Consider the following 20,040-nt stretch of genomic DNA (forward strand, 5'->3'; position numbering starts at 1 on the left):
TGACAATAAACCTCCATCTGGATGTATTAATATAAATATATTTTAGAGTGTTTTAATACTATTAATTAATTAATAAAATCTGTAAGGATGACCTCCCTTACTTTTCAGCATCAGTGTACACTATATAGAATAAGAAAAATGAAAACTGTCATAAAATCATTAAATCTTGTCTGATCTTAAAAAATTGCAGGTGCACATCTTCAGATGGTGTTCAACATATGTACACATTTTCAGACTGTTCCATGCAGTAATAAAAAAATTCTATAGGGGGGACAAAGTTGCATCTACAGACAGACGGACAGGGTGAAACCAATATACCCCCCTAAACTTTGTTTGCGGGGGTATAATTGTATCAAAAATGAAACTCCATGCAAGAAAATTGATCCCATAGGACTATGATTTTCTTTAATGAGCTTGTTAAACTTGGATAAACTCCCAAAACATTATCATAATTAGCATACTATGTAAAAATATGAATAAAAGGAGACTTTAATATTACAAACAATTTTTAAAAGTTGCCAAAACACTAAAATCATATCAATAATTTTGAATTTCATTTACATTAATGCCTTATATGGTCACTACATCAATAAACTTGACTAATAAATTAAAACAGTTTTTAAAATAGTAAAAATCTTTATAAATAATGATATTTTATATTTCCTTATAATGATAAATTTTTGGTTTATATGAAACAGTATTAAAATAACCCACAAACCACTGCCCATTTTACAGATTATTAATAAAAGGAGAATTTAATATTACAAACAATTTTTAAAAGTTGCCAAAACACTAAAATCATATCAATAATTTTGAATTTCATTTACATTAATGCCTTATAGGGTCACTACATCAATAAACTTGACTAATAAATTAAAACAGTTTTTAAAAATAGTAAAAATCTTTATAAATAATGATATTTTATATTTCCTTATAATGATAAATTTTTGGTTTATATGAAACAGTATTAAAATAACCCAAAAACCACTGCCCTTTTTACAGAATGATTATTAATTTCCCCTAAACACATGCTCCATCTAAACCATGGCTCAGATAATGGCACCCTTGGGACAAATTAATTCAGCCACTCTTGTCTTTGATGTTCATATTTGCTCCTATGAATTTATCATTGACAAACAAAAACTTTGCATTGTCAGTTGAAAGAAAACTTATAAAACATAAATTTAGTTAAGAAATAAAGACAAAAAACCTCCGCCTGGATACAGTAAAACTCGTTTAGTACGAACATGGATATAGCGAATTCACGGATATAGCAAAATCATCTTGGATCCCCAGCTATGTAAATTTAATGAATTTCTTATACGGTTATAACGAATTACGTATATATAACAAAGTAATTTCTTAGGTCCCAGTGACTTCGTTATAACCGAGTTTTGCTGTATATCTATATAAATATATTAAAGAGTTTTTACTATATTAGTTAATCAATAAAATCTGTATGGATTACCTCCCTTACTTTTCAACATCAGTGTATAATATATAGGAAAATGAAAATTGTCATAAAATCATTAAATCTTGTTTGATCTTTATAAAATTTGCAGGTGCACATCTTCAGATGGTGTTTAACTTTTGTACAAATTTTCAGACTGTTCCATGCAGTAGTAAAAAATTCTAAAAGAGGGACAAAATTGGACAGGGTGATCCAATATACCCCTCTAAACTTCGTCTGTGGGGGAATAAAGATGTGCATATCTCATACAATAGAACTACACTGTACGTGACAACAGGGAGATATACCTAATATACTTGGATGTAATTAAAATATCTAAAAGATATATGTAATTATTATACCTCTGTTGATATTTTCTATGAAAATAACTACAGATAAAAATGCTATTTTATCTAACTGTGATTTAGTTTCCATGCTATCTACCCATGGTGAATAGTCATCAAAACTTTTCACCAGCGGCATTTTATTTCCCTCAGTTTTAAACTCAGAACACCTCTGACATTATCCGATCGCTACATTAAATTTAAAGTCCGATAACTCTAATTTGTTTATCATCAAGAAATTCTGCATAGCCGAAGTTTTCTTCGGTATAATAAAATACCTATTCGGACGTTAGCAATTTTATTGTCCCCCAAGACAGCAACTATTTTGCAAGGCGAAGCCAAGGTAAATAGTTGTTGTCGAGGGGACAATAAACTTGCTATCGTCCTCATAGCCAGTCAATAGGTATATAATATCTAAGTGTTATATAATAATCGATTTGTAGATATGATCTATAGTTCACCAGAATATCTTTTTCTGGCAGTAAATACATCTTTTTAGAATGCTTTGCTCGGCATCATTATATATGGCACTAAATTTTTATCCTGAATATTCGTTTAAAATATTTTAAAAAGAAATTACTGTACATTTATTAACATCATTTATGAAGACAGTTTATTAAATCAGAAAAAATAAAAGGACACTTGTCACCTCACATAAAACACCCCAATTACATACTGGTATGTGGAGAAGTTGATTACTTTTCTAAGCGGTATAAGCAAGATTCACTGTTTAACGATCCCCAATCCTTAGCAATGTTCGATAACTCTAAATTATTCGGAATTCTTTTTATTCATACTTTAAAACTGCCTTTTATAAAGACAAATTTAATAAGTGTTGTAGTATCAATTTTACGATATGTTTGTCAAAAAACTGCTTGGCTTATTGGTTCCACAGAGACCTACTATATAAAGGTAAAAGGGTTTGAGCCACTGATGCAATATTTTTTTTTTCTAATTTGATCTTGTTTTATCCCATCATATCCAACATGGCCAAAATTGCAATATCTTTGTAAAATGCATGGATACCATCAGAAAAATTCTACTTTGAACCCTGATGTCTATTTTTTGTTGTTGTGAATAATTACCTGTTGCATTTCATAGATTTATAAAACTAGCAAAAATTAACAGAATGCAAAAAATACTCATCAATATAAACATATCGATTTTCTTCCGTTTGTGATTTTAAAAAATGATGAAACTATAAATACACGCGGACGTAATCTGGATCTAGGGTACAACTTGCAATCACGTTTCTGGCCTACATTTTCTGTTATAGCTATCAATATTTCCTACTTTAGACCAAAAATAACATTTTGGGCACACTCAAATGGGTCATTCTCAAAAAAGGTGGATTTTTTCAAGTACCACTTGTTTAAAAACAAAGTACTTACAACCAGATTGAATTTATCATAGTTTGTATCGGGCATATCATGATGTTTGTTTGCTAAAATATGCCAACAGTACATCAAATGAAAATCTATAAAAATATGATATTTACAACCACATGAAAAGGAAACAGTCTTTGGTGTAACGCATAAGAAATATTCATAAATTTCATTAAATCTTATTGTTCATGCATTTGGTTTGGTGTTAAAGTTAAATTTTTTGAAGTTTTTCTTGAACTTAATCATAAAACAAGAATTTGATAATGTATTTTCCTTAATTTTTCATATTTGGTTTGTGAATGAGAAATATGCATCTATCTCATGACATTGTATTGCACACTGAAAACTTCTTCTCCATTTAATGTCTGATTTTTTTTTGGGAGACACTTGTAAGTGACATGAAAAATAATCTTAAGTGAAAAAACCTCAATATTTCTTGAAAAATCTTTGAAAATAAAAACAAAAGAAGGGATGTTACACTAAGGACAATTATTGTTAGTCCAAATGTTATACCAAGGACAACCTTTATTTAAACACAAAAATATCAGATTTCAAAATAGAGACAACTGAATGTTTTCATAGCTATAACTTATGAATGCATATATTTAACAGTAATCATTACCAATGTGCATAATAGTGCCCCTAAAGTCAAATTATTTACACAATTTAGTTCCAGTATGTTTCACCAAGGACACTTATGCTACACCATGGACATTGTCTGTTATAAGAATCAAAGTTTTAATATTTCAATTTGTTTTGAAAGCTTGAATGTATTTTAAATGAATTCAAAATTACCAAATGCACTTTTCAGCGGATATATTATACATGTTACTGTTATTCTCTACAAGTTCAGGCGTAAAATTTAAGTTTGTTATACAAAAGACACAACATGTTACACCATGGACACCATTTTATCTAGTTGATGAATAATTTTAGTATTTTATTATACTACATTGCATAATCTGTCATAAAATGTATTTATACAATACTTGTTTTATTAATTTTTCTATCAGAAATACATGCATGGGAATTGAAATACTCTTTTGTGTAACATTAAAAGTCCTTGGTAACACATTTTGTTTCAAGTCAAATAATATTTTTTAGGGAAAATTTGGCTTAAGCTGTAAGTCCAATATCAAATTCAATATTAATTATACTTGAATTGATAAATTTGATTTGATTTGACAATGCTGAATTTTTTTAAAATGAATATTTTAGGTCATATGTCCTTGGTGTTAATTGTATGTGTCTTTGGAGTAACAAAATATTGCATGATTGAGAAATAATCTAGATCTACAGCAAACAGATGCTTCAACATTATATGTAAGCATAAACTAACAAATGTGATACATTGTGATATATTTATTGAATAATTTCATCATATCTTTCCCAAAAAAATAAAGTATGTAAATTATAGTCTCTGGGATAACAGTGATAGTCTATGGTGTAACTTTTTGTTCTTGTTACACCAAGGACTGTTACACAAAGGACATATTTATGAATTAACTTGTCTCTGCTAAATAATTACTGCTCCCTCAGAGTAAAAGAGCATATTATCTGCTACAACAACACATAGCAATAGTTTGTCTGTTTTCCAGAGTGTCTAAATATTTCTTTTTCCTAAGTATTTCCTGTTAGCCCAAAGACAATATAAAAAGTTACACAATTATTTCTACTTACTTATCATTAAAAAAATTGAGTAAATTTCATCTTCAGCTATTTTGTCTTCTATCATTGTTTATAGCTATACGATGGGAATAAGGAGGCATCAATTATCTTTCAAATTACTAAGAATAGCAACTCTTACACACCAATATTTTGTTTCGTTACACCATGGACATAAAAACATGTACAGACAAACTTGATCTCGCTGAAAATTATTGTTCATATATTTTCTTCGTTTTTTTGTTTGAGAGAGGTATTTTACTTACCTTTTATCTCTTGACCCTATTATTTTAATAAAAAATGGTCTTACTACCTTACAAAACCTATTTAAAGTCGCAAACTCTGAGTGGGAACAGTCAAATAATGTGAAAAAATCAACTTATAAACTTTCTAAATTTTTAAGATTTTGTTAGAATTAACTGTTTATGTGCCAATATGTATGCTAATATATATCCAAAGGTAGCACAAAAGTGAAACTTGGCAAAAATCAAGGATTATACTTTCTAGTGCCCTTGAACAACCCAATACCACCTTTTTTGAGAATGACCCAAATAAACATTTTTCCTGTAAACAAAATTTGAAGAGGAAAGAGGAATAAACTCTACTTTTAAATATTTTGATATCTATTTCCAAACTTTTGGTCTCAAAACCAATATTTTTCATAACCTATATTTAAGACTGTTGAGCTCACCTTGCAGTGTCCATACGCTCCTCTCAGGAAGTGAATGGTTCCTCTGGGCAGGGAGTGAAGGCAGCTCCACTCTAGTGGCATGTTCCCAGTCTGCATGTGACAAACACAGGTCTCCAGAAACTCAAACAGATCCACCAAACTCTGAAACAAGACACAGAGAGGTTACACAAACTCTAAAACAAGACACAGAGAGGTTACACAAACTCAGACAGATCCACCAAACTCTAAAACAAGACACAGAGAGGTTACACAAACTCAGACAGATCCACCAAACTCTGAAACAAGACACAGAGAGGTTACAAAAACTTAGACAGATCCTCCAAACTCTGAAACAAGACACAGAGAGGTTACACAAACTCAGACAGATCCATCAAACTCTAAAACAAGACACAGAAAGGTTACAGATTGTGAAAGAAAAGATTTATAAAATTATACTTGAATTTATTGTTTATTTTGATCTGAAATATGTCACAATATGGAGGTGTCCCATACCACCTAAGTCATAATTAAAATTATTATACTTTCATGTTAAATACTGAAATCTGATTGGTTTAGACGCAGTTGGTAATCTGTTCTATTACCCTCAGCGTTAACAACACACTTGGCATCAGGTAACACAACGAATTGTTACATGCGTGTACGTAAATTATGCGCGTACCGTTCACCGTAGAGTTCACCTCATTTCTATATAAAAGCAGTAAAATTTCCTTAAAAAATAAGACATTCAGTATAATAAAACAAATAGTGCCTGTTTGGGAGGGTAACTGTTGAATTTGACACCCCTCGAAAACCGTTGTCAACCTCCACTTCGCGTCGGTTGATAATGGTTTTCTCAGGGTGTCAATTTCAACAGTTACCCTCCCAAACAGGCACTATTTATATAAGAGCACATTTAGATATCTTAGGGCTCGACACTAACAATTGTCCACTTGTCTAGTACCAGTTAAAATGAAATACTGACAAGTTAATATTGCTGGCCACTTGTCCGACTGTACAAGTGTACTTTTATGTAAAGAAGTCTCCAAAATTAAAAAAAGAAGGTAGGTACATCCCGAGTTTGAATCTTGTAGAGGCTTTTGTTGTTACTTACTGGAATAATTATTTTAGATATTCAATTTTTATTCCCAAACTGCAAATTTTTCGCTTATTTGACATTTGTGCAGTTTATTTATCATTGTATCTTTCATTATCAAAAAATTTCCTGTTAATTTGAGTGACTTTTTCCAGGTGTGTTATTCCACCTTAAGTTTGGCTATAAACAAGGAGGCATCAGGTCATTCTATATCAGGTCATTACACAGTCATTTTAATAAAACCCATACAAAACAGTAAATATTTAATTTACACATTGTATGTGAAACATTTAATAAAATTGGAGATAATACTAAATAAAAAAGAATATTTATTCATGAGGACATTACATGAAATATCATGTCATTACACAGTGTGGAATCAATAAATGTCTCATAAAACAATTTTAATAAATATACTGATAAAATAATAAGTTTGAAGTGTAGATATATCACAAATGAATCAATTACAAAAGAAAATGTCGATGAGAAACATAAAATTATTCAATTTTGCAAAATATATCTCATCAGGTCGATCAGGACATTACACACATCAGGTGATTACATATTACCCTCAGTGATAGCAATTTACTTGGCAACGGACAAGAGACAAAGAAATGTGAAGGTGAAATTAAGGAATCAGAATGTCTTAAAATTCTATCCGACTTCAAACTTAATAAAACCCCAGGAACCGATGGCTTTCAGGTAGAGTTTTATAAATATTTTTGGAGTGATATCAAAGACTTAGTTCTTGAAAGTATAAATTTCTCCATTAAAAAAAAGTGTATGTCATATGATCAAAGAAAGGGTGTCATCACTCTAGTACCCAAAAAGGATAAAGACAGAACTAATTTAAAAAATTGGAGGCCTATATCCCTTCTAAATTTTGACTATAAATTAGTGGCAAAGGTGTTAGCTAACAGAATCATTGACAGTTTACCAAAATTAATTGATCCTGATCAAACAGGTTATATAAAAGAAAGGTTTATTGGTGAAAATATCAGAACTATTTCAGACCTTATTGCATATACAAATTTGAAAAATATCCCAGGCTTGATTTTACTAGTAGACTTTGAAAAAGCTTTTGATACAGTTGAGTGGTATTACTTAGAAAAAGTTCTTAGTATATTTGGGTTTGGAAATAGTTTTAAGTCATGGGTCAAAATTTTATATACTGATATTTCTAGCTGTATAATTAATGATGGATACACCTCAAATTTTTTCAATTTAAGTAGAGGAGTAAGACAAGGCTGCCCTCTATCACCATACTTATTCGTATTATGTGTAGAAATTTTAGCAATAGCAATAAGACAAAATAAAAACATAAGAGGTATCAAAATAGGTGAAACTGAATTTAAAATCAGTCAACTTGCTGATGATACAACTTGTTTTCTTAGTGATGAAGAGTCAGGTTATGAAGTTCTCAACATTATGCAAAGGTTTTATAAATTATCTGGACTAAAAATAAATTTGAATAAAACAGAAGCAATCTGGATAGGATCAAAAAGAAATTATAAACCAGGCACTCTGCCAGTAAAATGGTCCAGAGGGGAATTTTTCTCCTTAGGTGTTTGGTTCAATAGTGAAAATGAAAATAACGCTGTCGACAAAAATTTAAAAACCAAATTAGAGGATTTAAAAGTAACCCTTAATCTTTGGAAAATGCGTAATCTATCACTTTTAGGGAAAATTTTAATTGTGAAAACATTAGCATTGTCAAAACTTGTATTCCTAGCCTCTGTCATTCCAATACCAGAAAACATAATTAATGTAGTACAAAAAGAAATAAATAAATTTATATGGAATTCGGAGATCCCTAAAATAAAATATACTATTAGCTGTCAAAAGTTAGCTGATGGTGGACTAAAAGCTCCAAATTTTGAAATTCAAGTTAAATCACTTCAAATAAATTGGATCAAAAGATTTTTTAGTGAGAGTGATGCAAAATGGAAAAAATTAATAAATGCTTTTTTTAGTAAAGTAGAAATTACTGATCTTCTCTTAACAAGATGTAGCCTGCCAAGTTTTCCAGCAAAGTTACCTACCTTTTATTATAATATAATTACTTCATGGAAAATATTTAGAAATTGTATGAATGAAATCAGTATAAACCCACCCATTTTTACAGAATGCTTGTGGTTTAACAATTTTATATGCATCGACAATAAATCAATCTTTTTTTCTGAATGGTATAAAAATGGTATAATGTTTTTTAAAGATATTATTAACAATGATGGTTCTTTCTTAACCTTAGATGAGTTTTACGAAAAATTTAAATTTAAACCCTCTTTTCTTCAATACAACAGTCTTCTCTCCTCTATCCCAAATAACTGGAAAAAACATGTCAAAGACAAAACACATCCTCCCCATAGCGAAGGGAATATAATGCACTCCTTGTCTGTTCAAGGAAAACTTATACCATTAAGTGAATTAAAATGTAAAGATGCATATTGGATTTTAATTAACAGTTGTAAGGAAATTACTCTCTGTATTCAAAAATGGTCAGAAATATTTGAAGTAGAAATTCCAGTCTCTGATTATAAAAAGATATTTAATTTACCTTTTCAGTGTTGCACACAAACTAACGCACAATCTCTTCAGCTCAAAATATTACACAGAATCATAGTACACAACAAGTCGCTTTTTAATATGAAATTGATTCCAAGTCCGAACTGTAACACAGACAACTGTAATGAAATTGACACTATACATCATAGATATTTCCAATGTAAAAGCATACAAATTTTCTGGAAAGATCTAATTTATTGGTGGCAACAACATATAGAAAATGTCAATCACTTAACAATGCAAGATGTCATATTTGGTATTTACAAAGTAAAAAATGTTCCACTAAATTATTGTATTTTACTTGGAAAATGCTTTATACATCTAATTCATTCAAAATCTCCTGGCAAACAAATTGAGTTCATTGCTTTTAAAAATTTTCTAAGAAACAAACTTCATGCGAAAGAAAATTATCTTTGTTCGAAGAATCAAATGCACATATTTTACGAATTATGGCAGCCAATATTAGTTAACTTATAAACTGTAGTCTTTCAGTATTATATGGATTGTCTTGATTGTTTGAAGATTGCTGATCAATGCTTTCTACCATGTTAAAAACTAAGATGCATGTATATTTTAGATCCATGTTAATATTTTAGCTCCATGTCCAAAGTACTCGTATATTGATCTGTTTCCATGCTATTTATCATTTATTCTATTGTGAAACGTTTTGAATTATGTTCTAAAAATATATGTACCATAATTGTTGAGCCAATAAAATATTCACTCACAAAAAAAAAAAAAAAAAAAAAAAAAAAAAAAAAAAAAAAAAAATTTACTTGGCAACGGGTAAGACAACAAATTGTTACATGAACGTAAATCATGCGCATACGGTTTACCATAGAATTCACGTCATTCGTATATAAAAGCAGTGAAGTTTTCTTTATAATTAAGACATTCAGTATAATAAAATAAATAGTGCCTGTTTGGGAAGGAAAGAGTTAAAATTGACACCCCTCAAAAACCATTGTCAACCAACGTGACGCGGAGGTTGACAATAAGTTTCGAGGGGTGTCAATTTAAACTCTTACCCTCCCAAACAGGCACTATTTATATAATACTATTATTAATTAAGGAGGCTTGATGGTCAACAAAATTAACCAACAGATCTGCCTTAAACTTCGACATATGATACTTTTGGCCATTAACAAACATTTAGTAAAGAATTTTTTTTTTTAGAAAAGTTAACTTTGAAATTTTTCTATCCTTATACAGGACTCTTCTTCATTTGGAGGTAAATATAACCTAATAATGACCACGACCATCCAGCCCTCTGAAAGAAGCTTAAATTTTCTTTAAAAATGCAAATGCAGCACTTCTTTTATAACTCACATTCTCTGACAGGTTTACTAAAATTTAAAACAAGCTAATTTAGAGAATTTATTAGGGAAAAAGGAAAAGGGCGTGATCGAGACCAGAAAAATAGTTTTCTTTAAACATATAGTCTGTTTATTGTGTTCTATAACCGTAAACTTGTATATATAAGGCTCAAGATGTATTTACTCAATTTTTTATTTGGATCTTTTGAAGTGTAAAGGTTTTACCTATTACAAGTTTGCTATGATTTATGTTTGTATATTTTCGAGCGCTGAGTTTGTCTTCATTTAGACTATCTTTTACACATACACAAACCCACTGTAATAGTATGAATATTATGAATATCATATTATTTAAGTACATAGATTAAGTATATAGATTTTAAGATAAAACCAACCAAATCTGACACACATTTTAAATACACACCACACACACTTAGATCCACCCTGTACCTTTACACACCTGTATATATACCCCAGGGGCAGTGATTTGGTAAACATTTGTGTGCATGAGTTTTATTGGTCAGATATTTGTTAGGGTTGTTGTGGTTGGTTTGTTGATCTGAGTATGATATTTTGCCGCCAAGTTTTGTCAATCTTTGTTTGGTCAGCCAGAGGGTAGCAGTTATATAGAATCAGACCTACATCATAAAGTTTGACAACTGACTATTTCTCTTTCTGGTAAGTAACATATTAACTAATATTCCATGTATTAAAATATTATTAACATGTACTTTTCTATAAATTAGCAAATAAGTAATTTCTTATGAAGCACTTTAACTAATTAGAGTGAATGAGTGTCATGAAAGAGTATTATAGATTTATTTAGTAGATATTGATTATAAAGTCAATATTTGTTTCTTATTCAAAGGAGTAACTGATTTTCTAATCAGTTTAAAGAGTGTTTTTATGATGATCAAATATTTGGTCTAATTGTTCAAAATGAGCAATGTAAATGTTTTTAATTAAATAGTATTTTTAGTATAATTCTGTTAATTGAATTACAGATATATAAACCATTATACACTCATCATTACATGAATAGAGGAAGCTTATTCCCATAGAATGGTGAGACAATTTCTAATGAATAATGTGTCTATTATATTTTTAATTGCAACCTATTTTTTATGATTATTATGGGAGAAGTGCATATCGTATAATACAGTGTATGTAAGAGTTTTTTTTTTTTTTTTTGTAGATTTTATTTTTTCTTGTCATTAAATACAACATATAAACAACATTTTATCAATCAAAATATAATAGATGCGATAATAATGATAGTATTAGCATTGACAAAAATAGCCACGGAACGTGTGCTGGTAATAATATAAAATATCTAAATTAGGTCGTATGCATACATCTTTATGAAATGATAGACATTTTCTTTTTTAAGTTACATTTTACGGTACATGTATATTGCTTTAAAACAAGAAAATAGTGGTAATAATAATAATAATAATAACTAGAGCAAAGCTCGTTGCAAAGCAACGAGTGGGTTTTCCGCTAATGTCGAAAGCAACGCTAGAAGTACGTCTAAGAAGCAGAGTTCTTAATCTAGGAACAAAGAAACCTTAGTACAAAAAGATAAAGAAAATCGAATGATTCTTGGTACAACTTAACATGATCCGAATGTTTTTAAGTACGACTTAACCAAAAACCCTTAACCATTTCAAGAACAACTTAACAAAAATAACCAATGTGGTTAAGTACGACTTAACAAATTTGACTTCATTTTAGGTACAAGTTTACTTTACCTTGAACTAACATCTTTTTTCTTAACCCAGAATGCAAAATTAAAATTTATGTAAAAAATCAATTTTGTTTAAAACATAATTCTGAGCAACTTTTCCTCTTCACTGCTTTTCAAAAGGTTGACCTTTGTACTGTGTGCTCGTTGTGTCATTAATTGTCAGAAACTTATCGATGTAAAGTTTACTTTACTGTACTTCTGTGAATATTTTCTATGTAAAATTACTATGAACCAGACAACATTGAAATGGTGAACATTTCAAAGGGCCCCGCTTATGTTATTTCAGAGAATTCTGCTTTGACCTTGACCTATAACTTGAAATTTTTCCAGCTGGCATAGAACTTTTAATTCAATTTCATTCCCCTTAACATACATGCATTTTTGTTCAATCTGACCAAGATTAAGCATATTTGGAAAATAATCTACTATCTAAAACTAATTTTAAAAAGATCTGCTATGACCTTCACATTGACAGACTTGGTTCAAGGTCACTGCACGCCATTAACCAATAAACTCTGTAAAGGTAAAATATTAGCCAAATAGGGGTTAAAAGGAGAGTATATCTATGCTCTTAAAATATGGATTTTTGTGTGATCTGATATGACCTAATTGACTCTTCATCTACAAGTATCATTCGAGGTCATTGCATATATTTTGAACAAAGGCATCATGTGGGTGAAGTATGAGGCTGAATGGAGCAAAGGGAGAGAAGACATACTCCGGACAAGGATTTTTAAAAATATAATTCTGGTATGACCATCACAGTTTCTTTTCACTGAAAATAGGTTCAAGGTCACTACACACCCTTTCCTCAAAAGCTCTGCTTATGTGAAGTCTGAGCCAAATAGGGGTTAGTAGAAATTATATATGCTCTCAAAAAAGGATTTTTGCATGATCCGATATGATCTTCACCCGTTACCTAGAAATTTCATGCAAGGTCACTGCACATCGTTTAACCATAGAGACACTCTGTGAGTATTAGCCAGATTAGACCAAAGGGAAAAAAGATATGCCCCAGACAAGGATTATATATATATAATTCTGCTATGACCTTAGCCTTATACCTAAAAACATGGTTCAAGTTCACTGAACATCCTTCAACCAAAGGAACCCTGTGGATGAGGTATGAGCCAGATTGGGCCAAGGGGAGAGAAGCTATGCTCCTGTCAAGCCATCTCGGATGGACAGACAGACAAATTGATCACTAGAAGGCGCCCGCATAAACATGCCTTTTTATCTAATTTAAAATAGTATCCATGTTATCTGCCCATGGTGAATAGTCATCAAAACCATTCATCAGCAGAATTTGATTTCCCTCCTTTTTAAGGTGGTATGGGACATCTGTCGATATTAATGTGGATTAAAGTACTATATAATTGAAAACTTTTCACCGGTTTAGAATTTACAAATTTTACAATATTTAACCAAAAAATAGCTTTTAAAAATATTTGAAAAGGTAAAAATTGTAAAAACCCCAGCGGGATTCGAACTCATGACTTACAGGTTCCTAGTAAACCCTCTTACCCACTGTGCTAAGGAGTTAGGTGACCATTTTTGAAAAGAAACTACATGTACTTATATAATTACACTTTATTTTATTGTTTATTTCGATAAACAATACGTCACAACATGGAAGTGTCCCATATCACCATAAACTCGGAACACCTCTGACCTAATAAGATCGCCGCATTAAATACAAAGTTTGATTTAACTCTAATTTGTTTATCATCAAGAAATTCTGCATCGCTGACAAATAAAGTTTTCTTCTGTATAATGAAATACCAATTAACTGACTATTCGGACAATAGCAAGTTTATTGTCCCATTCCACAGCAACTATTTCCCTTGGCTTTGCCTCATTAAATATTTGCTGTCTTGGGGGACAATAAACTTGCTATTGTCCTCATACCCAGTAAATACTAAATAGGCATATCATATCCCATCCACCTACATTTCATGTTATATAACCTCCCGTTTGTAACCTTCAATTTCACTGTAAAGTCAACATAACTGTCATAGCCGCAAGTTTCACAATTTATTTCTGCTTCTCATGTACTTAAAATTAGGGGCCTTAATATTGCTTACCAATTCAAACAAGAGACATCCCTCTAACTATTGATAATCATCAAAATTCATTTCATGAATCTACGCAACAATGATAAACCTTCAAGAACAGTCACTCTCAATTTTACAAAAATATTGACGGTACTTTATCCGAAACTGTTCCTTGTACCTTTAACTTAGTACACTAACATTTTTATTAAAAGACGGTTTGTCTTAGAATAAGAAAGCTAATGCAATTCTGAGAAAAAGAATACCACATATTGCCAATTCCATTGAGGTTTAATAAAAATATGGCCATTTAAGTGAACCCACCATTTCCAATTTCCTTTAGTAAACACAGATTTACAGGGTTCTCCATAGTAAAACATCTTTACCTGACCTTTTAGAGGTCAACTTTTGTTCAACCACCTTTAAAAAGAAACCTTATTCAATACAACATATGCCTACATGATATAATCATGATAAAAGCTTCACATCACTTAGAAATACCCTTACATGTATACCCCCCACCCCCAAATCTTTTGATTTTCATAAAAAGTCATGGTTTGAAATGTTTTACCTAATTTTGTGAAACATGTGGCAATTTCCTTGAGTCATTTCTCACGCATATTTGAAAACAATCATCAATGATTCTAAAATTTGATCTTTATTTGTTTATTGTATGATTTTTACCATTTTAATTAACAAATAGACAGCTGTCCTGCTTGTGATTTCTTGTTTTCATGAAAAAAGTAAGCTAACAATCATATTTAGTGAATATCTAATCTATTCTGATTTCTAGTCTCCTTCTAACCATGCTAAAACAGTAAGTTACAACCTACAAGTTAGACATCTGCCTTAAATTAGAATTAAATTCAAACACACCCAGGTAGCTGGAGACAGAGTTGATTTCAATGAAAAATGTTCAAATTTGACATGTTTTTCTACTTTTTTATGCATATATACCTTAGAAAGGTAGAAATAGGTTGTTTCTTGTTCATTTCAAAAGTAATTATCATAGCAGATGTTATTTCAAAGTCAAATGTACATTTACATATCCTACATGTAATCTTAATGCAGACAATTAAATAGAGGGGGGGGGGGGGGGGTTTCAATTATGTAAACACATCTAAATATCTTTATGAAATAAAAAATAAAGGAATCATAATTGTATACTTTTATTGAAAAACAAATTTTCACAGCAATTATGAATTTCTTTAAACAGCCTTAATTTTGTTTTCATAATTTCTTATCAAACACAAACCACAACATGGCATGATGCTTTCTTCAAGTTCCATTACTGTTCATGCATTATCGGATTTAATTTGAATTACCGGTAAATAGTCTGTAGAACACAAGGAATATGCATGTGGATAGAGGTGACAGGTTAATCTCAGGAGCTGACCCACAAGAATCAACAGGTACCGGTAAAAGCCATGTGGTATCAAGAGTCTGTTTTGAGCTGAAATAAATAAAAAAAATAATTAGCTGTGTTTACATACATGTACTAGTAATAGCTGTGTTTACATTAACATATGCATAGTATTTCTGTAAAAAATACACTGACCATGCAGTGTACTGACCATGCAGTGTAATAAGTATGACATATCCCAATACATGACATAACATTTAGGCAGTACAAGATCAAAAATTTGCATATCAAGTCATAATATAATATTAAAAAATTTTCATAGGTATAAACACTTATCAAATTGAGAAAGAGAGAGAGTTTGAGAGAGAGAGAGAGAGAGTTTATTACCGTACTTGTAGTGCAACAGTCAATATTTCAATTCGTAAATTACAAAGGAATATTACCCACCGAACAGCGTCAAAGTACATGTACTGGTATTAGCTTCTGGTATACCATTTTTTATCAATTCTCCTGTGTTTTTTTTTTTGCACATAAATTTAACGAGGGTTTTTGTTTATTTTCTTATGAATTACATGTTTTAAAAACAATACTACATGTAATAAGCATAAAACATGTATGAGTAAACTTAATGAAGAATTTTTAATAGATTATTTTTCACAGAATGTGGTACATTACATGTATGTCAATCTTTATAAAACTAGCGTATATTTCGTGCGCCATAAATTGCAAGTTTTTTGTAAATATCATTTACTTGCATGATAGGTATATATGGTCTAACCAAAATTTTCTTCATAAAGCTACAGCTGCATGTACTACATATATGTTTTGTCACAAGTACCGGTATACATTTTAAAAAAAAATACCCAAATTCCAACAGTTTAAATAAACTCAACTCATTCTCTGATAAGTTCATTGTGTTTTGTGCGTGCATATCTTATTTGTCTGCTGCAACAGCAGCCAATCAGCGGTAAGCTGAATCCACAAAAAGAAAGTTTGTGTTTTAGGAGCGGGTAAATTGTTTATGCGACACTGTCAAGAAAACCACACCAAATAATAACAAGAAACATAAATATTCACTTAAATGTATTCTGTTGTAAAGTAAAGGTTTTTAACACTTATTGCATCTTGCAAAACATGTGATGACCTTAATCATCTGTCATATATCTGATATACATGTATATGTAAAAGATGGGAGAAATAACGACGGAACAAAGTGGGATTCAAACCTGGCCCTCTGAATCTCTAGTCAAGTGCTCTACCAACTGAGCTATATGTATCTGGCACCGGTATTCAAACCAGTCTGACCGTCACATTCCTCCCCCTTAAATGATCTTCACCTCAAAGATCATCCCTGGCAGGATCGAGTTAACCTGTTAGTTCCAGGGGTTGGTCACAACACCAATATTGTAACAGGATGGGAGAAATAATGAAGGACCAAACCGGGATTTGAACCTGGGCCCCCTGAATCTCTAGTCAGGTGCTCTACCAACTGAGCTATATGGCACTGGTATTCAAAACGTTCTGATCGTCACATATATAAAGAATTATTTTAAACAATGTTGTTCAATAAAAAATAACACTCGCAACCTTCAGTTTTTGTCTGTAATTAATCAATATTGGTGTGTGATCAGTTCTCGCCGAGTACCATTTCTCACCAGTGCATTGTTACGTCATTTTATCAACACATAAAATTATATACGAAAATATGATGTAACAGTGCACCAGCGAGAAATGGTCCTCGGCGAGAACTGCTCGCACACCAGTACTGCCAGTAGTCAGATTAAAAAAAGAGAATAAATCAAAGGCCGGAACGGCCACAAAGGCGTCGAACTGACTTTTTCTTTTATATAGAATGATATCAATGAATTTCTGTTAATTTAATAGTCGTATATCAAATAATTTTAGACAAATAATAGAGAAGTATATGAATTATGTTTTATGCTGCTTTAAAAACAAAAATAAGTTTATTTTCATATAAAATAGGTATTGGTGCTTTTACAATTCAATAACTCATTATGTTTACAAAATTCGAAGAAATTTCAAAGTTTAAAAATAAATTATTTTCTTTAAACAATTTTCACAGGTTCATGATTTGAATACATTAACAGTATGTCCCTAATTATAATAATAAAACATACTTTTATTTATTTCAATTCCCGTTTGAAATAAGATTCCCTATGGTACCATACTGTTGTTTACAAACAAATCCACAACACGTGCTATCTAAAATGCTCGACCAGATCAACTGCATTATCGTGTTTATTTTGAGCAACAAAATCACTAGATACGTTTATCGCTTACATTTATTTTGGAGACCGTGCCCGATAACAAATAAATTTACATCGCAAATTTTATTTCTATCGGGCACGCTCTCCAATTAAAATGTAAGCGATAAACTAAAATAATATTTAGTGAATGTTTACACCTGATTGTATTCATCCGCCATTTCTTGATTATACACATTTATACTTATGCAATGAGTTGTCAATAACCAGGTAGGCAAAGTTGGTTTTTTTGTACACAATTTAGTTTGATAAATGGAATAAAAATCTTGAAATACGTTTAATACTTTAAAGAACTTATTTCTTATGTGCATTTAAAAGGCGGTGCAGCGCGTGAATTTGGACGATTGCCAATCCAGACGATCGCTAGAAGGCTGTCGAGCATTAGCTCGACGCCTTAAAAATTACGTTTAAAACATTAACAAGGACAATTTAAGTACACATCATAACTGCTAAACAAGAAAAATTATGTGAACTGGTAGAATGGTAGGCATAGTTCTAACTTGTAACCTACATGTACAAGTACTGTACATGTACCGGGTACCCGTTGGTCTGCTAAACCTCTTTAATGATACAATGATCGGCATCATAAAGATATTAAAGTCATGTTTTAACTCTGAAGTCTTGAAGTTATGTCTACAGGGTATTCATGACTACATTTGGAGTCTTCTGTACAAGAATATATGATATGTTTCTAATTAGACCCTGCTTTGAATTTTGAGTTGAAAATTCACAATCTGTTACTTTTTTAAAATAGATAAATTCAGTTACCCTTTCCAGTCCCCCATGAACCTCGAGCGAGTCTAAACATCCATGAAACATGTAAAAATTACACGTTAGTAAACAAACACCCACACCATAACAAAAACATTTAACAGTGTGCACGTACTTACATGTACATCTATACTATATACTAAATTTTAACCAGTTAACAAGAAACTTTAAAAGGAGTAAAAGCCTCACCTTCTTCAGTAACATCCACATAAATCACACACTTTAATGTCCATCTTTTCTCCTTTATTACTCGTAGCTTATCAACGGCTGATCGTCGACAGATGTGTGGCTGTCAGAATTTCCTCGTAAACGATTCACACGAGAAAATATCCTCCTTAAACAAATATGTTGTATTGTTCCCTGTGCATGTTCATAGAATACACAACTTCTCTTCTGCATTACGGCTCTCTCTTTTCTACAATGCTGTTCGTTACTGTTTCCATTCGGTGCGCGCGCGGGGGTACAAACAGGGGCGCCCCGACAAATAGTTGCACATAGATAAGAACGTTTAAATAATGTGTGTTCATTGAATTCATAAATGATATAGATGAAAAAAATGAAATTGAATCACAACAATTTATCTAAGACGCAATACAACGTAATGCAGGAAATGTCTGGGCCTTAATGTGGCATTTGTTCGCTTGTGTGTCTATGTAGACATATTAACTCGTTCATGTACGATTCTCACATATTTGTTTTATGAAATTTGAAAAAAATATAGCACAGAAGTTGTTTAATTTGATACCAAATGACATTATTTAATAACTGAATTAATTTTTTTTCATAAAATGATAACGATTTTTGCTATCAGAAAAATACGTGTATGAGCTGCTGACCCCTAATTATAGGGGCCAGCCCTTTTTTCTTAATTTCAAATGAAAGCTCTCGTTCTTTTAAACAACTTTTGTTCTATATGTATTAACAAAATATTTTTAGTTTAAAGGTTATAATACAAAAAGCAACAAAATTTCAGCTCTGAAAAAATGTTAAACTTTGGCGACAAATAGCTCAAAAACTAACAAAGAAATTACCAAAATTTTCACGCCAGCAAAACTATAAAATGTTACCGACAATTTCGCCAAATTTCATGCATGTATCATCTGTAGTTCCCGAGATCAACTCTGGACAAAAGACCCCACAATTTTCAATTAAAGGGCAATAACTCATAACCGGAAGTGAATTTTAAAAATTTGAAAAAAAAGTCTAGAGATATTAATATCATCTATATACCCTGAAAGTTTCATAGCAATCAGACAAAAAATTTTCGAGAAATCTCGTGCACAAAATTTGCGGGAAAAAAAAAAAAAAAATAATAAGAAACAGTAGAATAACAGA

At 31.0% G+C, this 20,040-nt stretch overlaps 1 protein-coding gene across 5 annotated transcripts in view; it reads right to left on the reverse strand.

The window, feature by feature from the left end:
- Positions 1-20,040, reverse strand: part of LOC105330065 (FIGNL1-interacting regulator of recombination and mitosis) — an 82,938-nt gene that overhangs the window by 41,747 nt on the left and 21,151 nt on the right. For all 5 annotated transcript variants that reach the window (XM_066077602.1, XM_066077601.1, XM_066077599.1 and 2 more), the window contains one exon: positions 5,536-5,676. In XM_066077602.1, the coding sequence (XP_065933674.1) occupies positions 5,536-5,676 (141 nt within the window). The remainder of the gene's footprint in view (positions 1-5,535; positions 5,677-20,040) is intronic.

Source organism: Magallana gigas, chromosome 2 (assembly GCF_963853765.1).
Source record: "Magallana gigas chromosome 2, xbMagGiga1.1, whole genome shotgun sequence".
Lineage (NCBI taxonomy): Eukaryota > Metazoa > Mollusca > Bivalvia > Ostreida > Ostreidae > Magallana > Magallana gigas.